Below are 20,586 nucleotides of genomic sequence, written 5' to 3'. Positions count from 1 at the left end.
ACTAACGATGTTTCTTAGCTATAAATCTATTTCATCACTAAATATGCTGTGTTGTAGGAACTGAAATCCAAAAATCATAACCAGCGTCATTTACATATCCTGTGTTCAGTTTTGTTGGCATCACAGACTGATATGTGTTCTGTCAACATTTACATGGGTAGCACAAGCTAAATCAAGTGTGACCAATTGAGGTGGTTGTCCAGATATCCTAAACACACAGTGGCTCAAGGGTTAGCATGGCTGCCTCAGTGTTGGGGATCCAGGTTCTGTTCCAGTCATGGACGTCTGTGTGGAGTTTGCACGTTCTCCCAGTGTATGCATGGGTTTCCTCCTGGTGCTCCAGTTTTCTCTCACAGTCCAAAAATGTACCGGTTAGGTGCATTGACGATGCTAAATTGCCCCATAGAATGCAGGTTAGGGGGGTTAACTATGGTTAATGTAGAACTACGGGGATAAGATGGGATGCCGTTAGGATCAGTGCAGTCGCGATGATCCAAATGGCTTCGAGCTGCACTGTAGGAATTCTGTGATGTCCCTTCAGATCTTTAGTTGTAGATACTCCTGTCTCTGTTCCTGCAGGATGAATTGCAGATTTTGCTGGATGTGAGATTGCATCAGCTTCCAGGTCTAAAGCTGATTCATTCTCATTGCAGGTGTAAGAGCTCCCTTTGCTTAAGAATTTCCTGATCTTCATTGAGAAACAGGTTGGAACATAAAATATTGTGATCTAGCATGTCACCGAGCTGACAGCACTGAATTTGAAACTCAGATCTGAGGAACAGCATTGCAGAATTGGGTACTTTTATATTGGAGCTTGGAGAATTTGAGGTACTAGAAGCACAAGAGACACCGAAAGATAAAGTCTGCTGTGAGCTCTGAATCCCCTATGAAGTTTATGCATGTAACTGAACAGAGAAATTCCTTCCAGTAACTTAATTTCATTATAAAAAAAATTCAGCATCATGGTGTACCAACTGTAAACTACAGTCTTAGCAAATTTTGTCAAGTCACTGGGTTAAGTAACAGTATTCAAGTGCTCTGCACATTAATCACTGTAACCTCCAGATGGTGCACTAGGCAAAGACATAGTTGGAATTCTGAGGATAAGTTGAAAAATGTTGGACACTGATGGGTGCACACTTTTTTTTGAATGGCAAGTCTTCAAGAAAAGACTGGATTTCTGCGTTGGCTAATGTCATTTTTTTTTGTGTCACTTATGAAAAATGAACGACAGTTAAAGTCATTCAACTTTGATTGTAGAAAATGACTTGTGGCAAGTTGAGTGAGCTGCTTAGGGGTTATTGAACCGAATCCATCTAAGCAATAGCTGTTTTTATTAACTCAACCTTGCACTTAAATCTATTTTGCAAGTGGTTCATTTTAGTACGAGAAATAAGGCGCCACATCCACCTTTCACACAGTTTCCTGTAGGGACTGGAGCAAGGTCTTTTGGCCGATTTTTCAGAAATAATATGCTGGTCAACATGGCCATTAAAATGGAAGCAAAACATTTCTTTGAGAGTAGAATTGAAAAGAATGCAAGTCATGTTCAATTTGTATTAATTTTTGGTTTGCCTATACTTGGGGAACCTTGAAATGTAGTTTAAAAAAGAAGAGGTGTAAAGATATTTACACGGATGATTCCAGGACTTGGTGGATTGTTGATAAGGAAAAACTGAACAGACAGACTGATGACAGTTTTCTCTAAGATTGAGTGGTAATCTGATGGAGATGTTCAAGTTTAGTAAAGGATTTGTCAAAGTACATATGAATGCTTTTGTTAGTGATGGCATCCAAAACTACAGAAGATCAAAATCAGACTGTCACCAATAAATCAAGCAAGTGACTAAAGAGAATCATCTTTACTTCGAATCCCTGGGAATATTAATACCATATTGAACAGTTGGGGTGAATTGCACAGGTGCCATTTTGGGAAAGCTGGAGCATTGAGGAATGCAAGATGACATATAGAAGGACTATAAGTAAGGTGCTACAAAAGGCTTGCATGGACCAGTTGATTTTGAATGTCCACTTTCTAAATCATAACTTTTGTTATTCAAAGAAACTGATTTTGCACTAGAGTTCTGAGTCATAGTCTTCATAGTATTCTTGTACTGCTTAAGTGAATATTCAAAAAGGAAACAAAAGCACTGTGGGGATGGTGATGAATTTACCATCATTACTTTAGAAACTGAAGCCTAGTGATTTCAAACAATTGAACATTTCCTCTCAGCCTGTGCTACATCGTACTGTTGTCCTTAGACATGAGAGATTCCACTTTTTTGAAATAAAAAGATTAAATTTAAGAAATAGTTGTCATTTTGTGGCATTGCTGTTGAGATTACAGTTGGAAGCACAGACATTGCTCTGATGAAGGATCCAGACCTGAAACATTGACTTCAGTGCTCCTCTGATACTGCCTAACTTGCTGTGTTCCTCCAGCCCCACATTATATTAACTCTGACACCAGCATCTGCAGTTCTTGCTATCTCTGAGTGACTGCATTTCTTTTCATCCTGACGGATTTCTCTCTGCTCTTGATTGCCAATTAGATCATGTGCCCATAGATGAGTTTAACTGTACTCTCGTTAGGAAAGCTAATGTTACATTTTGACCAATTGTAGGAATTCTCTAATTGGTTTGATGGGCACTTGTCATACAATAGTGGACATCTCTCCGATAAGCAAAATAATGCAGATGCTGGAATTCTGAAGCAAACACAGACAATATAGAGACAATCAGCATGTCTGGCAGCATCTGGAGAAACAGAATTCATGTTTCAAGTCCGTAACTCCCCATCAGAACTGGAGAGATTTCCTTTGCTTATTGTTCTAAGGGCATTAGGAAGTCAGATGGGTCGTTACAACAGTCTACAGTTATTACGTAGATGTCATTAGGCTAGCTTTTTTAAAAATGTGCTGTTAATGAATTCAAATTTCATCATCTATCATGATGGGACTTGCTCCCCTGTGCCCAGAATATTAGCCAGGGTTCTGGATTACTAGTCCAGTGATTCTGTCATTATATCACAGCCTCCCCTTACATGAAAGCATGTAGAGTATAATGATTAAATTGAACATGACTTCAGATATTTTGGTGCTACTCCCGTGTCCCACTGACTTGTTTGACCATGCAGTGATATTGATTTATAATATGGAGGTGCCGGTATTGGTCTTGGGTGAACAAGGCCACAAATCATATGACTCGAGGTGAAAGGCCGATTGCTTTTTCAAATAAACCTAGCTTTTGGAGCCCTACTCCTCCTTCAGGTGTTAGTGCCAGAGGTGGTATCAGACACAGAATTTATAAGTAAAAGATCAAAGGGTCACACCTCCACAGAGCATGTTCTAAACAAACCTAAGATGCTTTTAAATCTTTAATTAGTTGAAAGGTTTTAATACTTATATGAAATTCTCCAAATTCCTTTTTGAAGTCACTGTCTGAAGAGAACAAAAGGTTTTATCACTATAAAGATGAGGTGACATTCTAGGTTAGACAACGTATATTAGGTGGTGAGGCCTTTGTTTTGGTTTGGAGTCAGACTGGTTTTATTTCTAAAGTAGGAATTTATAAAACACCACACTGACTGACCGACCGGACTACAAATTGTGTTACTTGTGAACAAATAATGTATCTGCCAATACACATTCACCTCATACATTCACATATAGGCACGGACACGCAGGCATGTCCCCCTCTTCCCCCCCCCCCCCCCCCCCCCTCTCTCTCTCTCTTTCCCCCCCTCCGACGTAAAATGTCACCTCTTCTATACACTGAAAAAACCTGTTTAGTTCTGAGAACAGCGATTTTAAAGGAATCCGGGGATTTTCATTTACTAATTAATTAAAACCTTTTGAACTGATTAAAGACTTAACAGCATCTTAGGTTTGTTTGGTACATCTTCGTTCGTGGTGTGAGCCTTTGATCTTTTACTTATCAACTCTGACTCTGATACCACCTCTCTTGCTAACACCTGAGGAAGAAGCGAGGCTTGGAAAGCTTATGTTTGCAAATAACCTGTTGCCCTATAACCAGGCATCGTGTGAGATTGATGGAAATAGGTTTATTTGATATGTGATGGATGTGCTTAGTTGCTTTCCTGTTAACAGTCAGTTCCCTAAGTTCTGAAGTAATCTATCCGAATCAACTGGTTTTCTCAAAGACCAAATGTGATATGAGATGCTTAATTTTCAAGATGGGATGCTGATCATTGACATAGAGTGAGAGGCAATTTAAAACATTGTTCTATTAAAGGGTTTTAAGAGAGACCTAGCTGAGGAATTTTGTGATGCGGGATCTGAAAATAAGGCCAATGTCTGAACATGGGTGACTTGACTGGAACATATAACAGTACAGCAAAGTACAGGCCTTTCGGCCCACGATGTCGTGCCGAACTTTTACCCTAATCCTAAGGTCTATCTGACCTCCACCCCTACCTTCCAACACTTTGTTTTCCCTCTGTAAGCACAGTAACTAATACTGTACATAGTGCTCCAATTGTGGTCTCTCAAGTGGCTTGTATAACTGAAGCATAACCTCCTGGCTGTTACAGTCAATTCCACTCACAGTAAAGCATTAACATTCCATTAACTTTTCTGATTACTTGCTGTAAGTGCACACTAATGTTCTGTGATTAATGCAGTAGAACACCAAAATCACTTTGCATTTTAGAGTTCTGCAACTTGTCATCATTATGGTCTTATTTCTTTCTGCCAAATGAACAGTATCACTTTATTCTGCATTTACCAGCTCTTTTTTCCATTGACCTCCACAAACTGCATCCTTTTCTAGGTACTTTGTTCTCTTTCCAACTCACTTTCTTACCTACCTTTTGTGTCATCAGCAAATTCAACTACCACACCTTTTGATCTCTTCATCCAAAATATTTTAATACAAATTATAAAGCATTAAGGCACCAGCACTGACTGACCCTGGTACATTTACTTGTGACATTCTGTCAGCCTGAAAAAGAACCATTTATTCTGACTCCCTGTTGACCAGCTAATCTTCTGTCCAAGCCAATATCTTACTTTGGCACCATGAGCTTTTGTTTTCCGTAGTAACTTTTTGATATTGCACCATATCGAATGCCTTCTGGAAATCTATGTACAAAACATCCACTGGATCTGCTTTTTCTAAAAACCCTAATGGATTAGTTCACCATGATTTCCTTTTGATAAAATTATTTTGGCTCTGCTTTGATCTTACCCGTGTGCCCCTGTTGTAACATTTTCTGTATGACAGGTGTTACTTTAAGTATTTTGCAATTCAGAGAAGGTTCCTCTGAATGTAATGGGTTGTGGAAAAGTAAAACCAACGCATCAACTATCCTATTAGAAGATCAATTATCCTGGAGACAACGAAGTGTGGAGCTGGATGAACACAGCAGGCCAAGCAGCATCCTAGAAGCACAAAAGCTGAAGTTTCGGGCCTAGACCCTTGAAGGGTCTAGGCCTGAAACGTCAAGCTTTTGTGCTCCTTAGATGCTGCATCAATAAATCCATCAGGACCTGGAGACTTGTCAACTTGTATCATCAATTTATTCGGTACTACTTTCCGGATGATCGTAATTTCATTGAGTTCCTCCCTCCCATTCAGTTCCTGATTTGCAGCTATTTCTGGGATGCAACTCGTACCCTTTCTAGCTGTTCAATTCATCTGTGATCTCTTTATCCTCCATTACGAATTCCTAGACTCCTTTTCCATATTACTAACACTTAGCTTGTTAACTTTATTTTTAAACATCTGAAGTAACCTTTCTTATCTGTGTTGATATTTCTGGCTAACACTTCCTCATACTCCAGTTTTTCTCTCATTAATATTAGTCATTCTTGGCTGTTTTTTATATTCTTACAAGTCTTCTGACATGCCACCTATCTTTTGCACAATCTTATGTCTTTGTATTTAATATTATCTTTGGCACTTGTAGTTTACCACAACAGGTCCATCCCTTAGACGTTTTCATATTTGTTGTATCTTTTCTGCACTTTTTGGAATATCTCTTTAGCTGTTAGCCGCTGCAACTCTATTGACTTAACTCTTAACCTAAATTGACAGTTGACTTTTGCTGGCTTGGTTTTCATACCTACCTATTTACCTTCATTTAAATTCAAAATAGTAGTCTTGGTCGACTAGGGTTGGCCTAGCCTCCCAGATGTAGTATAGCCTGCTCTCTGGTTGGTGCCATAACATGCTGGTCTAAGAAATTGTCCTGAGAGCATTGTGTATTCTTCATCAAGGTAATGTTTCTCCAGTTTCAGTCTAACCATCTTGTCCCTGAACATCAACTCTATCAAAATGCCCTATCTGAAGAGATGTGACTGCCTCCTGGTATAAAAATCCATGTAATCTTCTTCCTGTCTCAGGCATTGCATTATCGGTAGATCAACCTCCAGCTCAAAATCTGAGCCCAAGCTGCTTGAACTTGAAACATTTAGTGCAAATATGTTTGCCCTGAATCACAGTGACATCCTTGAGCTCCCACATACTGCAGCTTTGACACAACACCTTACTACCCTTTTTAAATGAGTTTTAATTCATTGTTTAGTTGTTTTATTCACATATTTTTGTTGAACCTGGACTTAACTCCATTTTTAATGATATTAATATTGAATGGTGAAGCAGTTTTTAAAGCCACAGGGTGGTGTACTCCTGCTTGTTCATAGTTTGTGTTCTCCCTTAGCTCAGGAGCAATGACCTTTATGACTTTGAAATGCTCCCTAAATGACTGTTTTTAATTGGTTAAAACTTCAATGAATATTGTACTTAAACCCATAATTGTTCATCTAATTGTCCTGATACGAGGAGGGTGTTTTTTTTATGGCTCCCAAAAGAAGTTTTTCCAGTCTAACTAATATGTTAACATTAATGAAATCTGACTGCAATTGCAACATTTTTGCACCAGTAAGTAAATCTGAATGATCACTCGGTCTCCTCTGCTTGTATATTAGAATGGGGCTCACTATTTATTGTTAAAGATGTACAACTGTTTTGTGTTCATTCACAGCTAGGCTAGCATTGATTGCCTATCCCTAATTGCCCACAGGGCAGTTAATAGTTGATCACATTGCTGTGGATCAGGAGTCAGGTAGGCCAAATGGGAGTTTTATTTTCTCATGGACATTAATAAACTACTGAACCACTTTAAATGTTATTACATAACCTTCTACAAACAGTGACAACATTGTGGAATTTGAGAACTACTGTTTCTGTCCATCAATGCCTAGTCACAGCGCTTTGGAATTTTTGAGCTACTTATCTTCACTCGTACAGCGACAAGGCCACAAACTTTGTACGGTTATTTGACAGTAATATGAGAAGTATGAAAATTCATTTCACCTGAGTTTGCAACTGCGCAACACAATGCGGATACTTAAAAAAAAATTTGGATTTTCACGTCAAGATTTGACATAATAGCAGTCATTGTGCTAAGGTGCCACTGTCTAAATTTACTTAGGATGAAGATGTAGTCTTGAGAATCATACAGAAGCGAGACATAATACAGGTCTATTGTTGCTAATCAGCTGGATGGAGTTCTTGCATCTTTTTATAAAATCAAGTTGAAATGAAAATGATATTGTTCAACTTGACGAAGCAAATGGCATTGATTTCAGATCTCCCAGGTTCAAACAAAACCAGAACTTTTCGTGCTGAAGTTGCATTCTCTTCGCATCTTGGCTGAGCAATATTTACAGCTTAGAAACTCCATTTAAAGCAAGGAAACCTCTCACTTTTGTGACTCTGGATGTACTTTAAAAGCTCTCACAAATAAATGTATTAATGAATACAAATTTGTTTGCAGCTCTTACTCATGCCTCAGTCAAGTATTTGAGAACAGTATTTCTTTTGTAGGTGTTGATCGATACGATTGCATTTTGTAAAATGTTGTAGTCAGGTTAGAATGTGGAACCTGATGTTACCAGCAGCAATTGAAACAAGTAATTGATGTATTTAAGGGAAAACTGCCAAGTACATAAGGCCATGTTAACATTCACTATAAATGAATTGCATGTTTATATAACAAGGTGAAGAAAAGTGTCAGCCAGACTATTGAATTACAGCAAGGACAATGCGGCAGCTGGCCTTCCTTCAAGTTGTGTTATATGTTATCTTGGGCTCATCTGTATTGCAAATTTGTCACCATCTCCGTTCATTGTCTATAGATGGTTCCGTGTTCTCTCAATCTGAGAGTGATACAGCACTGAAGCAGGCCTTTCCTTCCATTATACTTCTGCTGAAGAAGAGGTTTCCTAAGGAGGAATGTACTTTAGGAATTTTGGGGAGAAAGTTGATTAAACAGTTCAGTTTTTATGATTAGAAACATGGTTTTGTTGCCAGTGCTTCAAATGGGCATTGCTTTGAATTAACAAAGTTTAAAATAAAGTTTCTTCCAAATTGGCAGATGCAGTCATGTACTTCCAAGCCAAGTCCTTAGTCACTTGAATGTAGGAGTGACTTAACTGTCAATATTATTTAAAAATGATTAGTGCTTTAATTAGAAACCAAAATGCGATGGAAATTGAAAACAAGCTCTGCCAATAAATGTTGTTAAGTATGCATTTGTAGAAAGCACACTGAGACAGCTAAGTCAATAACACAGTAAGTGGTGTTGGCTTTGTAGGTGGAAAATACATAACATAACACTGAAGTCATTCTCACTGTATTAATAAGATGGAAATTTCCACACCTGATGAAATCTTAAATAACTTGACCTTTTTGTATGTTTGTTATAATTTGGTCTGACGGACAACCTTGTTGAAAAACCTGTGCCTTGTGTGATTCTAGGGTTTTAATGTATTCGATTTTTGTCAGGAAATCATTGCATGATATCTGTGCACACTTGTAAGCAGTGAGGTGAAAAAGATTTGAATTTTGTCACTAGCCTTGGTCAATTTGTATTCATTGTTAGATGCCTGAAACTACCTTAAGTTTTAATCTTGTCAATTGTAGTTCCCAGGTATTTGTGATTTAAATGTGCAGTACCATATCCCTCAACCCATAGAAAGTTGAAAGCAGAGAACTAAACTAGCAATATTTGCATGACGATTTGTTTCTCTGGAACTGGTAAGTAACCTGGCCACATGAATAGTTCTCCTGCTGCTCATCTTATGGAATTTTTTTTTGATGTTGTGAATTTTTTGGAAAATTGTATAAAATGAAGCACATTGAATGAAAGGTAGAAAGTGATATAAATGAGTGCAGTGCCTTTGGAACAAGTTACCATGGATTCCGAGCACCCAATGTTTTACCATAAAACTTAGCTACTGTTTTTTTTGGCCCACCTTGTGCAACATGCCCTCTGCTTTGTTTCTGTCTGTTTTCTAAGGTCATGACAAAACACATCAGAATGTATACTGAACTAATTTCATAGCCTGTGTTTCTTAGCCTTGATTAGCCATTTCTTCATGTTGTGGTCCCAACATTGTGCGAATCATTGTGCTTCATATAACTTATTATCTGATTTCTCAAAAATGTTTTTATTCATTTGCAGAAGTGAAACTACATAGTTTTAAAATTTCTCAATGGGAATATGCTTCTGTCCTTTCCTCTTTACCTATTCCAGTATAATTTGTGCTGTTTAAATGTAAATCATACTCATTTAAATTTTAAACAGTGCTCAATGTTTTTATTCTTTGAGTGCAAATCATAGTTCAAATTTAATGAATTACACAGATTTGCATTTCACCACAATACTTCATGAATTAAAAACTGCCAACAGGCTATCAGAGTCAAGTCATGCACAGAAAACATGACTGAAATGATAGGCTTTGCGGCATCTAAAAATGGTAAGAGAGTGGCAAAGTATAGAAAAAATAAGAGTAGGACTGAGCCAGCAAAAGCCTTCATTGCTGGTGAAGTGGAAGCGAGATTACACAGGAGGCTACAAATGGATAAGAGTGGAGCATTTCGCAGAGAGATTGAGTTGAGAGAAATGAATCACCTGAGTGGTTTGTAAATGCCAATCTAGTATCCCAAAGTAATCTAGCACCATTTTCCAGCATTTGGCCCATAACCCTTTAAGCCTTTCCTATTCTTATACCCATCCAGATACCTTTTTTAAATGTTGTAATTGTTCTCACCTCCATCATCTCCTCTGGCAGCTCATTCTATATACCACACTGTGTGAAAATATTGCCCCTCAGGTCTCTTAAATCTCTTCCCTCTCACTTTAAACCTATGTGTGCTAGTTTTGGACTACTCTACCCTGGGAAAAGACTTTGGCTGTTCATCCTATCCATGCCCCTCATGATTTTATAAACCTCTATAAGGTCTCCCCTCAGCCTCCAACACTCCAGGGAAAAATAGCCCGAGTCTATTCAGTCTCTTTGTGCAGCTCACACCCTGGCGACATCCTTGTAAATCCTTTTCGCACCTTCTCAGGTTGGACAATGTCCTTCCTGTAGTTGAGACACCAAAACTGAATGCTGTATTCCAGATGTGGCCTGCCCAATGTCCTGTACAATTGCAACAGAACCTCCCAACGAGATATGGATGGCATAAAACTACTTAGCTGACACGAACTGCATGTTTCTGGTTAATGGTGGCAAAATGTAACATTTGAAGGACAAAATAATGCACTGGTATAAAGCAGAAATCATTGCCGTGCAATGGTGACTTTTGTTTACTGGGGTATCCCGATTGCAAGGAGTTAAGCAGAGATTGGTGAAAGAGGAACTCGCGTATTGACAGCCCTTTAGAAGAAGAGGAGCTCAAAGGAGAGCCCCAAGGGTTTAAATGCAGAGCTGGAGAACCAAGTACCAGAATTATCAATATTTTCAAGAGATGAATGTCTTTTGTAATATAGTCAACATTGCACACTGTAATGCAAGCTTCTTTATCTTTCCCATACTGTGGAAAATTGGTTTATTGTTTATTCAGTTACTTAATCAACCTCATACTTGATGGTTGACAATCCAATTTGATATGTTTGAGAGAGTTTACTTCCCAAACTGGGTCATTGATAATTGGTATACATCTCAAAATCTGTTTAGTGGTTTGAACAGGAGACAGCAAGCATTCTTCACAACATATATTATTAATGTAAGTCCTGCTGATACATTTCCAAGATTCAGTTGTTACTTCATAGATTCTGACTCTTTTGGCTCTTTGTCATCAATTGTTAATTCTGTCTTTTTCGACATTGACGTGTTGTCGTTGAAAAAATTAGCTCCTCAAATGTCAGTGGCATAGTTCCAAAAGACTGAACCTCTGAAAATCCCGTCATGTTCGTGGGCCTTTTTAAAAAGAAAAGTTAATCTTGGTAGACCAAATTTAACGATTATATTCAGAAACAAAATCAGAAATTACTGGAAAAACTCAGTAGGTCTGACAGCATCTGGAGAGAGAAAGTAGAGTTCATGTTTTGGGTCCAGAGATCCTTTGTCAGAATTGATAGAACCAGGGAAAAGTTTGGGATATATGCTAGAGAAGGGAAAGTAGTAAACAAAAGGTGGAATTTGGAGCCCAAAGAAGAGTGAAAACAGTTGGACACAGAAAAAAATGTTTAAAGGTAAGCCAGGGAGAATGATTAGCTGCTAATGGGGAATGTTAGTGGCTGACAATGGATTGTTTGGGTAACAGCCCATGTGACGACAAGGCCTGTTGTGTGGGGGTGGGTGTAAGGACATGGGTGAAGGTGCTTATTTAAAACTATTGAACTCGAGAGGCCAGACGGTTATAGGGTTCTGACGCAGCAAATGAGCTGTTATTCTTCCAGCTTGCACTGAGCTTCACTGCAACAAGCTTGAGACACACATGTTGGCCAGGGAACACAATGGTGTATTGAAGTGGCAGGCAACTGGAAGCCCAGGTTCATTTTTGCAACAGAATGCAAGTGATCTGCAAAGTGATCACCTGCCTGCACTTTATCTCCCCAATGTAGAGGAGACCACATAATGGACAGTAAATACAAGTTGACAAGATTTACGGGAGTGCAGGCAATTCCTCGCTGCTTCATCTGGAAGGTCTGTTGGGGGCCTGGGATAGTGAGGAGAGAGGAAGCAAACGGGCCAGTGTTGTACCTTCTGTGATTGCATGGGAAGGTGCTGTAGGAGTATGAAGTAGTGTTGGGAGTGGAGGAGGAGTGGCCCAAGGCGTCCCAGAGGGAATGGTCCCAGTAGAATGCTGACAAGGAAGGGAAGGGGAGTAAATGTTTGATGGTCACCTTCCACTGGAGGTGGCAGAGATAGTGGCTAATGATCCTTTGGAAAGAGATGCTGGTGGGATGGTAGGTAAGGATGAGGGGGATCCTATTGCTGTTGTGGGAGGGAAGAGGACTGAGGGCTGAAGTGCAAGGAATATGTTGGATACAGCTGACTGCTAGCCAAGCATGGTGGTGACGAATCCTTGGTTGAGGGAAATGGTGGATATTTCAAAGGCCCTCTTGTCAAAGTTGGCATCATTGGAACAGATGTGATGGAGATGGAGGAGCTGGAGGAATGGAATAGAGTCTCAACAGGAAGCAGAGGGCAAGAATGTATGGTCAAGGAAACTTGTGGGAATTGATGGTTTGTGGTGGCCACCCTGTCCTCAGAAATGGGAACAGAGATGTTCAGGAAGGGAAAAGTCAGAGATGACCAGGTGAAGGTGAAATTGGGTGGAAATTGGAAGCGAAATTCCTGAATTTTTCCAATTCTGGATGAGAGAGGAGAGCTACACCAATGATGTTATTGGTGTACAGGAGAAAGAGTTGTGGGTGGTAGCCAGAGTTGGAATGAAACAAAGAATTTTCCACATACCTGACAGAGACTAGCATAACTAGGGCCCAAATGGATACCCATAGCTGCACCTTTCCACTAAAGAAAGTGGGAAGAATTAAAGGAGAAGTTTTTCCAAAGTGAGGATGAGCCTGGCCCCCCTTCCCCTACTGCATCCCTGAACCAGCCCAGTTCTTCAGAAGTGTGTTCTTTGTTGCACTATTAACAAGGTCAGATTTTTTTCTGAAGAAGTGCCACTGGACCCGCAATGCCAGACTTGTTGAGATTTTTCAGCAGTTTGTGTTTTTCTTTGATTTCAGCATAGTCAGTAGTTTTGTAACTTTTGCCTTGAAATTTTGTGATAATGTGGGGCTAAATGAAAGGTAGAATAGTTGCATTCATACTTAGTTTAACATTAGTTGTAAAGAAAGTTACTTGAAGCAAGGCAATTGAAGATTTGGACCAGTTGGTTAAATATAAGGTATTGATAAGATGAAAACTTCAGTAGAGATATTTGGTTATGTACGTACTGTAATAGTATAAATTAGGCATAATGGAGAGTAAGAGCTGCTAATATTCCTTTTCAATGAGTTGTCAGTCTTACTGGAGAACTCCTTTAACTGTTGCATAAAATATTTCAGTTTAGACCACAAGCCGTCTGGATGTTTGTAACAGTGCACTGGTTGAATTGTGGTGGTTGCTTAGCTCAGTTAGCTAGTGTGTTGTAATGAATAAAATCAAGAGCATGAGACTGCTCCCCATATTAGATGTTATCATTCAGGGCAGCCTGCCTCCGTTCATCGTCCAGAAGCCCACAGTGGTGCCCTATAGGGATACAGCACTGTTGTTTCAACCGACAGAAAAAGATGCCTGTTGTCCTTGAAGGACTACAGCTAATTGCCTTTCCTTTTATCAAGGTTAAATCAATGCAACAAAGCTGAGGACTCAAACTATTCTAACACTAACTATGATAATACTGTGGAGCTGGAGGAAGACAGGAGGCCAGGCAGCATCAGAGGAGCAGGAAAGTTGACGTTTGGTTCAAGACCCTTCTTCAGAACTATAACTAACTTAGTTAAGTTCAACATAATGGGTATAGAGGTACGGAATCCTTATAATGCTGAGAGGAAAACCTAATTGCTGTATAGTGTGTGAGTAAGAATGGACAATTTTTTGGTTTTATAGAATGAGCCAGGGCAGCTGCAATGGCTATGAGTGGGAGAGCACTTTAGTGTAATTGATTATATAATTCAGTTAGATTTAGAACAATTATGGGGGGAAAAAAAGCAAAGACCAGGAGTAAAGCTTTGGAAATTGAAGAAAGGCCTATTTACTAAGTTGACATGTGATTTGTCAAAGGTGGACTGGTAACAGCTATTTGAAAGTGAATCGACATTTTGCAGTAGATACGTTCGAGGAGGAGATGGAAACAATTCAGAAAAAGTATTATCACAGGATTCCCAAAGCTGTGTATCAGAGAGAGAACATGTAGGGTAAGGCTAAAAACAAGTTATATAAAGATTTCAAGAACCCAAAGCTGTTTATCCTTGGAAGTACAGAAAGTGCATGGGTAAAATGTACATGAAAATATATTGACAACGTCAAGGAAAGGGAACAGCTCTCTTAATAAATACATTTAAAAAAAAGGAAAGGAATAAGCTGAGAATGTATAGGTGATATTAGAGTCCAGCAAACTAATGTGCCTGTGGAAGCTTAAGATTTATGCATGGCTCTTGCTGAACACTTCATGTCAATTATCACAAGAGTGAGGAACAGAACAGATGATGTACTTGAGGAATGGTAATGTGAAATATCCACTTGTATAAAAATAAAGGAGGAATTGTTTCAAGTTTTAGCAACTTGGATAATGAGTAGTTTGGATTCCTTCAAAATGCAAAGGATTTACAGGTCAGAAATAGGTCATTCAACAGAACTGGCACCCCCACCTTTTTCATCTCGTGCTGGAAGGATGTTATTCTCATGCCTTTCAAAGCATTGACAGAATCACTCCGACACACAGGTAAAAGCTCCAAAATGATAACGACTCCCTCTGCTCACACCTCAAATTAAACTATTTTTTCGTCTCCTCCTTTGCCCTTTTCTCATAATCTCAGGTTTTAACTAAAATCAACCTCAAAGCAGAGATCAGTAGTTTTGGGGTAATAAAGGGAATAACAACACTTTGGGATGTTAAAGGTTTTTGGAGTTAGCTTGAAGATTTAATCCGGATCAAGGGTCAAGAGTCAGAAGGCTCACTCTGACTCCAGTCTCTTATTCTGTAGATCTGATTATGATGTATGATTGCGTTCTTAAAAAGCAGTATGTGACTAATTTCTAAAATGCCAGAAGTAAGGAGCACAATGTGTGCTCAAAAGTTGATATGAGTTTGGAATCAAAGATCTGATTGCTTGCAAATTTAGCATGGAATTGTAAGGTTTTCAATTACTTAAATTCATTTTGTGTTGCTCTCGATTAGGTAAATGCATTAAGACGCCAAGAAAGAATGATTAAGAACCGTGAATCAGCATGCCTGTCCCGGAGGAAGAAGAAGGAATATCTATTGAATTTGGAGTGCAGGCTTCGGTCTGCACTGCTTGAAAATGCAAAGCTAAAGAATGAAAACGGTTCTCTACAAAAACAACTTAAGGAGTTGATGTCGGAGGTGAGCCACTTTCTAAGCTGACATTAAGGCAGTCAAGTTTAAGTTTGCATATTGAAGTTTATTATAGGTTGGAGAATAGACTTGCATCATATTGGTCAATATAGAGTGAAAAAACCGCAGTCAGAAAATATAATGTAAACTCAAAAAGTGCTATAGATCTTTTAATAGAAACAGAATAACATTTTCCTTAAGCATTTTTTATGTTACAACTTAACTGAAGTGTCACAAAGTACTTCAGATGCAGTTAATTACTTTGAAACATGATAACTGTTTAATGTGTGATATGGCTATATAAGTGTGTAAACATCTGAGGAAATGTCATTTGAGCTACATTTAATCAAAGGGCACATGTTTGCCAGAAGTGGGATTGTACTCTCTTTCTGACTGGCGTTACAGGGTCTCTAATGTCCATGGGTGCAAGTAGCCTTTCTCTGTCTAACAAGCCAATAAGGACAGCTCATTGCACAATATAGCAGACCTTAACTGCAGCTGAGGCTATGTACTCCACTTTGATGGGGGAAAATAACGGTTTTGTTCCATTTGTTTTGAGTTCATTTTCAGTAAGTTAATGTCCAAGTTAATGTTATCCAACTGTTTATGTAGTCACTTTTCCAACGAAATAAAAACTAGTGGAATATGCATTTTATAATGTATGAAATAAAGTAGTGATAGAACTGGAGAGTTTTAGTGATTTTCTGAACAGGTTTCACCCCTGCCTTTTGAAATAGTGGTTCATAACCTGTACACATTGAATAAAATAACCTTTCAAGCATATTTTAACTGGGGAAATTGTGTATATGATTGACCTGTGCTTATGCACAATTTGTGATGTTGTACCTCAGGAAAAGCTGGAATCTGCTCCCCAGTATGTCGGTTTGCTTGTTTCAGTGGTTTCTGCAGTCTTGAATCTTTTGGTATTTTGGCTATGGATTTGTCATCTTGTGGATCACAATAATGAGTGGATCCGTGCGTATTGACAAACTGATAATAATTGGCCCATCTGTTTCAACTATGGAAGAAATTTCTGATGTCCATCTCAGTGATCTGTATTGAAATTTGAGATAGAAAATGCCAATGCATTGAATGTCAGGGCTGTTAACTTAGCTTGTGTGGATTGTGCAAGTTTCTGGAGTTCATCTTGGACAAGAGCTGAAATGATATTTCTTTTGAAGTGGGCATCTTGTCAACTGCTTTTTTTTAAAGAGACAGAGGGGACTGTCTGTCCTTTAGCATAGGTTTGTAGCCTTTAGCCTTGTTGGTAGCACTTTGATCTTAGTTAAAGTTGTGACTTCAGCTCTGAACTCTGACAAATTGACAGATGGTTGCTGGGAAACAGACTGTTCCCAACTGCCATGCTGCAGTCATCTGTTCTGTCTTTACTGTCCACTTAATGCCACTAACTAGTTTTTAGTTCCCATGTGCTGACACCATGATGCACTATGTATTATACTCACGGAGACGAACTATTTCAAGCCTGTATGATCACCAATACCACCTCATTTCAACTGATTTACTTCTGAAACTCTGAACCAGTTTTTGTTAATTTTGAGACTTAATTATGCAAATGATCTCAGGAATGAAAACAGAAGTTGCTGGAAGAGCTCAGCAGATTTGGTAGGATCTGTGAAGAAAAAAATCATAGTTAATATTGCAGGTCCTGTGACCTTTCCACAGAACTGATGGTAGCTGATGGAATGATCTCGAGGCCAGCCTCTCACTAACAACACTCCACAGATAACCCAGAACTGCGACCTATTCTCTAACACTCAATAACCTTATTCATCTACACTTTGCTTCCCGTCTGACAAGTCTAGAGGTAACAGTGGCAGAATTAGGACGTCATAAAGCTGCAAAGAAGCAACTTTATTTTTCTTTGATGGCATAGATAGATAGAAGCTTGATCTAATACAGTGTTCAGCTTGTTGTACCTGGATCAACTCTAACCTTTTCCCAAGAAAAGTCTCAACGCAGACAAGGACGAGGAGCCAGTTTGTCATGTGAACTGAAGTTTATGATTTTTGTTTTTCCAGTATTCTGTTGGGGGAAAATATTGCTCTCCCAATACTGGGTATTGGGCAAGCAGTCAGCCAGAGTCACAATAATGAAGAGTTACAGGAGGTGATTGTGAGGTAGAGCTGAGTATTGTAATTAGACATTTCTTAGTAGTTGTATGTAGATGACTTGATGACTTAGTTATTTTGCATCCTTTAAAGTATGAATGTGCAAAACAAAATTGCACACAACATTTTCATGAATCATTGGATTCTTGCATCAATTGCCTTGTTAAATATGTGTAAAATTTAGAGATAAAAGTGTGGAGCTGGATGAATGCAGCAGGCCAAGCAGTATCTTAGGAGCACAAAAGTTTCGGGCCTAGACCTATCATCAGAAAAGGGGGAGGGGGAGAGGGTTCTGAAATAAATAGGGTGGGGGGAGGCAAATCAAGGATTGGTTGGAGGAGAAGATAGGTGGAGATGTGAGAGACAAGTTCAGGGGGCGGGGATAGAGCCTGTAGAGATGAGTGTAGATGGGAAAGAGGGTGAGGATATGTCAGTCCGGGGATGATGGACAGGCCAAGGGGGTGGGATGAGGTTAGTAGGTAGGAAATGGAAGTGTGGCCTGAGGTGGGAGGAGCGGATAGGTGAGAGGAAGAACAGGTTAGGGAGGTGGGGCTGAGCTGGGCTGGTTTTGGGATGCAGTCGTGGGGGGGAGAAGAGGAGGGCAGATTTTGAAGCTTGTGAAATCCACATTGATACCATAGGGCTGCAGGGTTTCCAAGCAGAATATGAATTGCTGTTCCTGCAACCTTCGGATGGCATCGTTGTGGCACTGCAGGAGGCCAAGGATGGTCAGGTCATCTAAAGAATGGGAGGGGGAGTTGAAATGGTTCGCGACTGGGAGGTAGAGTTGTTTGTTGTGGACAAAGTGTAGGTGTTCTGCAAAGCAGTCCTCAAGCCTCTGCTTGGCTTCCCTGATGTAAAGGAGGCCACAACGCATGCAGCGGATGCAATATACCACATTTGGCAGATGTGCAGGTGAATATCTGCTTGATGTGGAAAGTCAACTTGGGGCCTGGGATGGAGGTGGGGGAGGAGGTACGGTGGCAAATGTAGCACTCCCTGCATTTCGAGGGGAAAGTGCCGAGTGTGATGAGGTTGCAGGGGAGTGTGGAGTCGACAAGGGATTCGCGGAGAGAGTGGTCCCTCTGGAAAGCATACAAGGGTGAGGAGGGAAAGTGTTTTTGGTGGTGGGGTCAGATTGCAGATGGCGGAAGTGTCGGAGGATGATGCGTTGTATCCGGAGGTTGGTGGGGTGGTATGAGAGGATGAGGGGGATTCTCTTTTGGCGGTTATTGCGGGGAGCGGGTATGAGGGATGAGTTGCGGGAGACGTGGTTGAGGGCGTTCTCGACCACTGCGGTGGGGGTGGGGTGGCGGGGGTTGGGGGGCGGTGGTGGTGGAGTTGTGGCCCTTGAAAAATGAGGACATCTGAGATATACAGGAGTTGAATGCCTCACCCTGGGAGCGGATGCGGCAGAGGCAAAAGAATTGGGAATAGGGGATGGAATTACTACAGGAAGGTGGGTGGGAGGTGGTGTATTCTCGGTAGCTGCGGGAGTCGCTGGGCTTGAAATGGATATCGGTTTCCAGGTGGTTGCCTGAGGATGGAGACAGAGGCCCAAGAACGTGAGAGATGTGTTGGAGATGGTCCAGGTGAACTTGAAGTTGGGGTGGAAGGTGTCAGTGATGTGGGTGAACTGTTCGAACTCCTTGTGGGAGCACAAGGCGGTGCTGATACAGTCATCAATGTAATGGAGCAAGAGGTGGGGTTGAGGGCCAGTGTAGGTATGGAAGAGGGATTGTTCCACGTAACCTACAAAGAGGCAGGCATAGCTTGGGCCCATGCAGGTACCCATGGCCACCCACTTTGTCTGTAGGGAATGAGAGGAATCGAAGGACAAGTTGTTGGGGGTGAGGACGAGTTCGACAAGGTGGATGACGGTGTCGGTGGAGGGGGACTGGTTGGGCCTGCGGGACAGGAAGAAGCAGAGGGCCTTTGGGCCGTCTGCATGGGGAGTGCAGGTGTATAGGGACTGGACGTCCATGGTGAAAATGAGGTATTGAGGACCGGGAAATTGGAAGTCCTGGAGGAGGTGGAGGGCGTGGGTGGTGTCACGGACGTAGGTAGGGAGTTCCTGGACCAAGGGGGAGAAAAGGGAGTCCAGATAGGTGGAGATGAGTTTGGTGGGGCAGGAGTTGGCGGAGACAATGGGTCGACTAGGGCAGGTGGGTTTGTGGATTTTGGGAAGGAGAGAGAAGCGGGCGGTGCGGGGTTGGGGAACAATGAGGTCGGAGGCTGTGGGTGGGAAGTCACCTGAGGTGATGAGGTTGTGGATGGTTTGGGTCCCTTTTTAACTTGTCTGTCTCTTCTCCACCTATCTTCTCGTCTATTCGTCCTCGATTCACCTCCTCCCCCCGCCCTCCCTATTTATTTCAGAACCCTCTCCCTCTCCCCCTTTTTTTTGAAGAAGGGTCTAGGCCTGAAACGTCAGCTTTTGTGCTCCTAAGATGCTGCTTTGCCTTCTGTGTTCAACCAGCTCCACACTTTATTTCAGATTCTCCAGTTCCCATTACCTTTGTGTAAAATTTAGAGCATCTTTTAGGCAGGCATATGTGGTCACCTCTATTTGCAGGATTGTGCTTCACTCAACTTGGCTGTGCCTCACTCAACTTGGTTGTGCCTGCGATAAGTTATGCAGTGTTAGAGAGTTGCAATGTCTGAGAGGGTTAAACATTGGAGAGAAAAATTAATAGCCTGGCTGTGTATAATTTATAGCCAGTTTGCCTCGGAATGTTCAACAAATGGTTTGATGTAAAATGATCCTTCGTGAAGACAAGCTTTGAAAGAAACACATTTTTCTTGGGTTTGTCATAAAAATCCTCATGAACAGTGAGGGGGTAGGAAAGAAACACAAAATAATAACAAGTGATGCAACACGCTATCTTTATGTAATGCAGAAGTCATTATTTTTACTATAAAATGGCTGTATATCAATGTGGTGGTACTTGAGGTGATATCACACAATGTTCTGAGAATGAAGTAAGGTGATAGTATTGGGGTGAAAAGAGGCCTGAAGGGATTGGGAGAAGGAGAAGACAGCAGTCAAATATAACAAGAGCTTCTTGCTCTTGTGAAGATTGTGTTAGTTTAATGCATTTGTAATCTGCAG

General features: G+C 40.6%; 1 protein-coding gene across 2 annotated transcripts in view; it reads left to right on the top strand.

Annotated features, from left to right (window-relative positions):
• atf6 (activating transcription factor 6) overlaps window positions 1–20,586 on the top strand; it is a 305,742-nt gene that overhangs the window by 39,718 nt on the left and 245,438 nt on the right. For both annotated transcript variants that reach the window (XM_048539583.2, XM_048539582.2), the window contains one exon: window positions 15,172–15,357. In XM_048539583.2, the coding sequence (XP_048395540.2) occupies window positions 15,172–15,357 (186 nt within the window). The remainder of the gene's footprint in view (window positions 1–15,171; window positions 15,358–20,586) is intronic.

The sequence above is a fragment of the Stegostoma tigrinum genome, chromosome 8 (assembly GCF_030684315.1).
Source record: "Stegostoma tigrinum isolate sSteTig4 chromosome 8, sSteTig4.hap1, whole genome shotgun sequence".
Taxonomy (NCBI): Eukaryota; Metazoa; Chordata; class Chondrichthyes; order Orectolobiformes; family Stegostomatidae; genus Stegostoma; species Stegostoma tigrinum.
The sequence above is the reverse complement of the archived record's forward strand: the minus strand, read 5'-3'. Positions and strand labels throughout refer to the sequence as shown.